The following is a 6127-nucleotide window of genomic DNA, read 5'->3' on the forward strand; positions in this document are numbered from 1 at the left end:
ACTTACAAGTTATGGTATCTAATCTATGTCCTGATCAATGTCTGGGAATAAGTTTTACTTTGATCACACTGTATCTATTTAAAGGCTTCTTACAGCCTAGCCAAAAGGAAAATAAATTGAATAGAGGATTCTCAGTGTCTAGTTTATTAGTACAATTGTTCATTCACATTGATCAATAGCACACATTTTACAGCTGATCTTGAGTAACACTAAAGTTATGTCTTTTTCCTACAAGTATATATAAATATTTTAAAAGATGAAAGATTTATATTATCTGAAGAGAATCCAGAGTAAATGTGTACAATCGTGTTTTGTGGCAGAATATCCACATATATTTCTTTTTTTTGCACATTAAGTTACAGTGGAATATTTTTATTTGAGAATGGTTGAGATTTTGATAGTAATAAAACTATTGGAAACATCTTTCGAAACATCTTATTCAATTTTGTTCATATCAAAAATCAACCCACTTGGAAAAAACACCAACCTGGATCTGAGGTAGGTCTAGAATATACTGCTTTGCAAGAGATGTAGCATCTTTTTAAAAGTAGGCTTTTGGTTTATGTGATGCAATTTTACCTCCCATACTATTAATAACTAGAATAAATTCCTGGATGCTATAATTCTAACAGCTGGATAGATACCACAATTATTTGAATACCTGAATCTATTTGAAGTACCATTCTTTGATCCCAGGGCAATAGCAGAAGGCTAAACTAATGCTTGGGAATAACTGAAAATAAATTAAGGTATATTTCATATAAAGAATTTTGGCCACAGAATCTGGAAATAATTTATTCTGCATAAAAATGTATTTCAGCTAAACATTTACAGCCTGGAAATGAGCTCTAGATCAAGCACTCGGGAAAGAGCAGAAGTAAGGATTCTTTCACATATATAATAAGCAGGCCATGGCAGGAGACATATATTCTGGTCATGATCAGGTTAGATCACTATAATAGGCTATTGTGCGATCACTCCAAAAACTAGAATGGTTATGTTCCAGCAGAAGCCAAGAGATCATCACTTTTTTATCTGCTATACTTGCTAATTTCTAGGTTGAAAGGTGCTGACTTAAATCCTAACATGTAGAACCAAAAAGCACTGAAATCTTATAAAAACCCATTCCATGAGTCAAGGCCTTCCATTTCACTGCTATTTAAGGTATGTTAAATTGGTCTTCTAACCAGTGTTCAAAATGTATAATACTTCCCTATAGGAAAAATTCATTTCCAATTTGTCATTTATAAAGGAAGTTTTATTTCAGTGAGGGTTCTTCTAATTTTATTTTAACTCTATTTACCATTTTGTGTTAATTCATTAATCATGAAGCATCTTCTTACATTTACTTGACAGAATAAAATTAATTTACAGGACAAAAAATCATTTATGATTTTTTTTAAAAGAACATACTAATTAAACTAATCATTTTCAATACAGACATTTATTGCATTATTTTGTGTTATATCTCCCATAACTATTTAAAAACTTTTAAAGAGTATGTCAATAAATAGCTTTCAAAAATTCAGTAGACTATACAGTAATATCAATTTTTATGGTTTATGAAACAAGACATTTTATTGGGACTTATGGACAATGAATTAGAAAAGACTTATGGTAGACTGATTTTGTGTATGGTAACTACAAAGCAGAAATTAAAGCAGACTTGGATAAAATGAGCTGAAGGGATTTGTATATCATCTAAAAGGGGGTAAAAACAATATTGTAACTTTCTCTTGAAAAGAGTTTCAGAAGTCATTTATATATTCCTTTAGTTATTTTCTTTTGTTCCTGTTTTTATGTTTTAATTTGTCTTATATTCTATTAAAAATAATGTAAATAAAAAAGTTTTTTTTAATTTATAATAGCTTCACTATCTAGCATCTTTGATTTGATTGCTTGTAGGTCAAATAATTACTTAAAATATATTTTAAACCAGAGTAGATAACCTTTGATTGAAATAATTTATGATTCTACTAAATACTTTCAGTATAGAATACACCACACAATAGAGAGATATTAATCATGATGCACTTTTAAAGCAGAATGAAGTAATTGTGTTATATGCAGTACAAGCTGGATACAGACTTTATATATATCGATATTCATTAGTCATGCTTTTTAAAATATTTTCAAAACTTTCAAGACTGATAATTATATTAATCTATACATCATATACTGCACAAATTCAAGACCAAATAAATTATGACTCAGTAAAATAAATGGACTCAGTCTCAATATGGAGAAAAATATTCCAAGAAATTAGTCTCTATGAAAACAAAGATTCGGAAGAAAAAATAAAGTCACACATATTCTTCTATTACAATCCAACAGCGGCAGTCACTAACAAAGTTTCAGGTATACTGAATATTAGAAATTAATCCAAAAAATAGCTCACGATTAATCATAGTTAAAACTTCCATCTACTACCTTGCACCAGCAGCCATTAAGTCATTGTTCAGTCACAACAGTATGAAAGTATTAATTTTAAATTACCAGAAATAGTTTTAATCACTGACATCTGTTTATTACATGTTAGAAGAATTCAGTGTATTTTCCTTACTAAATATATCCCATTACTTCAGACTGTGTCTTCTTACATTATAATCCCTGTATGTTTTTCATCATTGCCTAACATGCTACCTACCGTATGTTATTTAAAGGGCACTGCATCATTAATGCCATGTAAGTAACAAAACATCTATAGCTTATTACTAATACTATACTGCAAAGAATCAAAAGAAAATTTAAACCCACTAAAATAAATTAAACACACTAAAATAAAAATAGTTAGAAATGCTTACTTTAAAATAGCCAGATAAACCTTAAAATATTTAAAAATCAGCCACAATAAACAGAAAACTAGTGTTATAAATATGTTTTAAAAAATGCACATTTTTTTTGTTATTTAGCAAGAGCTTGGAATTACCTGCCTTGATTACTGAAATTGTATTAATTTATAAATAAATCACTGAGACAAAATTCCCAAAACTATCACATAAAATATGGCACATCAAACAAGCAAATGTCAAGCTTCCTCTGGATAAATGCGTGTATCAACTTTATCTCATTATGTAGATCACAAAAATTTTAGTTTCAGCTTCAAAGACAGTTATTGACAAGATACATGGACATATATCTATATAACTATTTTGTCACCTATTGGAAAACAAAGCCTCTGTTTTAATTACAGCTTAAGTTACCTTTTAATATTTGTTCGGGAGTTTCTGTGGGACATATAAGTGAGAGTTCTATGCAAGAATATTGGCTGCAACAGAAAACAGGGAAAAAAATCAATCCAATGCTCACATGAGAGAATCTACAAAGTTAAAGACAAAGATGAATAGTTACTCACAGCTATAAGATTGCGGGTACGTAGAAATCTATATATTTGTGTTGGTTCTGTGAGGAAAAAATGAAATATTCTTTACACAAAGCTGCTAATCTCTCACTAGCTTTTATACAAGCACTATAAAGTCATACATAAAACATTCTCACTCATATCAAACCTGTGTTAATATATATTTCAAATATGAAATGAATAGGTGTTTTCAAATGGTAACCTAATAAATATCAATATCACTTTGTTGCAGGGATCAAAAGAAAGTCTGTGGAGATTCTCAATCATCCAGATCATCGTTGTCCCAAAGGTGTTTTTTTTCCCCCCAAAAGGCAACTTTTGGATTTTCTTGGTGGTTTTTTTTTTTGTTTAAAGAAGTTTCACTTTGCATCCAAGAAGCTTCTTCAATTCTAAGTTCTGGGATGAGAAGCGGAACGTTTAAAAAAACACATCAAGAAAAAACAGTTGCCTTTTGGAAAAAACAACTTTGGGGCAGTTCACAGAAAAGTATCATGGTAAATATCCTACTGTACAGCAGACAATCAGGGACCCTAACATATACCAGTAACATTTATATGGAAATGGAGTGTACACAACCTTGTATATTGGAACCTGTGGTACAGCAACAGCTAGAGGAGCCAAGTAATGAGCATAAGGAAGAAAACAAAAAAATCTTACAACAATTTAAGTATTTTAAACTTTTCAAAATGCCAGCTGGGTTTATAGATCACATTATATGCACCATAGCACGGTAGCCTAGTTTGCACAAATACCTAATGTATTATTTACAAACTAATCAAAGCTGTTATTTGTTCTATTAGATTAAAGAGTTGGGATTGCTTAGGTCTAAAAACCAGTCGACTAAAAACCAATCTTTCCATATTTTAGCTACAATGTGTCAAATGTTATATAAGGTATCATACACTGGATACTCATCCATCTATTTAACATGCTACAAATACTCTTTAACAAGTTACTCTTTTTTGTTTAGCTCAGGAGTGCGGCTCAACTTCTGTAATCCACTTCTCCACACACTAGTGGTCTACACCTTAATTAGAGCACCTTAAAAAACGAACAGTTAAGGCGGTATTTTCGGAACACGGAGTACATTAAATCGATTACTGTATAAAGAGACCTATATTTCGATTTCTTAAGGAATTCTCGAGGGTAGGAAGATGATACTGGAAACAACACAGTATCGCTTTACAACACCCACAGCTCCATCCCCATCATCCCTGCGAGACAGAGAGAGGGAAAGAGGGACCCAAAACGCAACTCTGCGCCGCGGTGCGCAATCCCACGGCTCCCGAAAGCTCCCGGAGTGGGCGTGCGTGCCCGCTGGCTCATTAACGAAATGATTAGCAAGGCATGAGTTTCCCTAACGAGTACCGCCCGGCCTGACAAGCCAGATACAGAAGCGGCGGCAGGTTTTCCTCCAGCCTCCGCCTCCCGCCCAAAGGGTCTACGGAGGTTCCTCCAAACGTTCAGGTGGCGGGTGGTCCCCAAGGCGCTTTTCCGAAAAGAAAGAGTGCAATCGCCTCCCTTGGAAAAGCACCTCGGAGACTCCCGCCCAAAGGATCGCAGGAAGAAGCCCCGCGCCGGGTCACCAGAGCGCTTTGCCCCGCTACCGCGGCGCGGCTTGGGGCGGAGGGGGAGCGGCCGCCGTGGCCCTTCATCCCCCTCCCACCACCACCACCACCACCACCACCCCCAAAGCCCACGCTCACTCTCGAAGGCCTGAAGGAAGAGCTCGTGGTCAGCCTGGATCTGCTCCATCTTCGGTTTTTTCACCGGGGGCAGGGCCGCCGCTGAACCGGCCGCCGCGGAAGATGCCGACGAACCCCCGCCGCCGCCGGAATAACTGCCGCCGCCGCCTCCTCCTCCTCCTCCTCCTCCGCCGCCGCCTCCAACAGCACCGCCGGATTTGCCGCCTGGCGCAGCGGCTGAGGTGAAGCCACCGAAACCCCCACCGGCGCCTCCGCCCGTGGCGGTGGCGGTGGCGGCAGCGGCGCCTCCCCCTCCGCTCGGAGCACCTGAGCTGGGCCCCGCGTTACTCCCGCCGCCTCCGCTGCCTCCGCCGCCGCCGCCGCCGTGCTTTTGAGGAGCCATGAGGCCTTTCCTCCGGGGCGGGAGTTGGACGTCAGGTGCGGACCGACCGTAGGAGGGGAAAGGGCGCGGGAGCGCTCGCAAGGTGAGGCGAGGAGGAAGTGGGAGCGCTTCAACTCTTCGGAGTGCCCCCGCTCGGTTCTCCTCAAGCGCCCTCTCTGCCCAGCCAAACCCGACGGCGCCGCCACCGCCACTCCCGCCCCCTCCGCCGCCTTTCTACTGGCTCCCGCGATGGCGCCGGACCGCTTTATTGGCCGACGGAGATCCCGCCCAGCCGTGACGGCAGAATGATTCTGCAAGAGTTTGGTTGGACCGCGCGCTTCACCGCCGGGAGCTTCCCTTTTCCCCTCCCCCTCGCTCTTCCTTTGAACTGAATTCGCGGGAAAACGAAGCTGCTGCTGCTCCTCCACCGGCCCCCCCCCTTCCATCCCCGGCCCCGGAGTGCATGATGGGAAAGGACCAGCGACTGGAGCTTTGGGTTGCTCTTCTTCGAACTAGCGACGCGTGTCGGATTGCTAAGAGAAGAAGCGGCGGCGGCGGCGGCGGCGGCGTGAAAACTCCGTCCTTGTTTGGTGGAACGGTTTTGAAAAATCTGAGCGCGCGGAAAAGCGATCACGCGCTAGTAGAGCTGGTTCCACACGTGCTGCAGAGTGTACTTATGGGTGCCATCTTTGAGATCTT

General features: G+C 39.6%; 1 protein-coding gene across 2 annotated transcripts in view; it reads right to left on the minus strand.

Moving 5' to 3' along the window:
• Window positions 1–5449, minus strand: part of SUZ12 (SUZ12 polycomb repressive complex 2 subunit) — a 25755-nt gene extending 20306 nt beyond the window's left edge. For both annotated transcript variants that reach the window (XM_029285109.1, XM_015821265.1), the window contains exons 1-4: window positions 5311–5449; window positions 5068–5229; window positions 3356–3402; window positions 3204–3268 (exon numbers count right to left, since the gene is read on the minus strand). In XM_029285109.1, the coding sequence (XP_029140942.1) occupies window positions 3204–3268; window positions 3356–3402; window positions 5068–5229; window positions 5311–5449 (413 nt within the window). The remainder of the gene's footprint in view (window positions 1–3203; window positions 3269–3355; window positions 3403–5067; window positions 5230–5310) is intronic.
• Between the last annotated feature and the right edge of the window lie 678 nt (window positions 5450–6127).

Source organism: Protobothrops mucrosquamatus, unplaced genomic scaffold (genome assembly GCF_001527695.2).
Source record: "Protobothrops mucrosquamatus isolate PMUCROS unplaced genomic scaffold, P.Mucros_1.0 scaffold1291, whole genome shotgun sequence".
Taxonomy (NCBI): Eukaryota; Metazoa; Chordata; class Lepidosauria; order Squamata; family Viperidae; genus Protobothrops; species Protobothrops mucrosquamatus.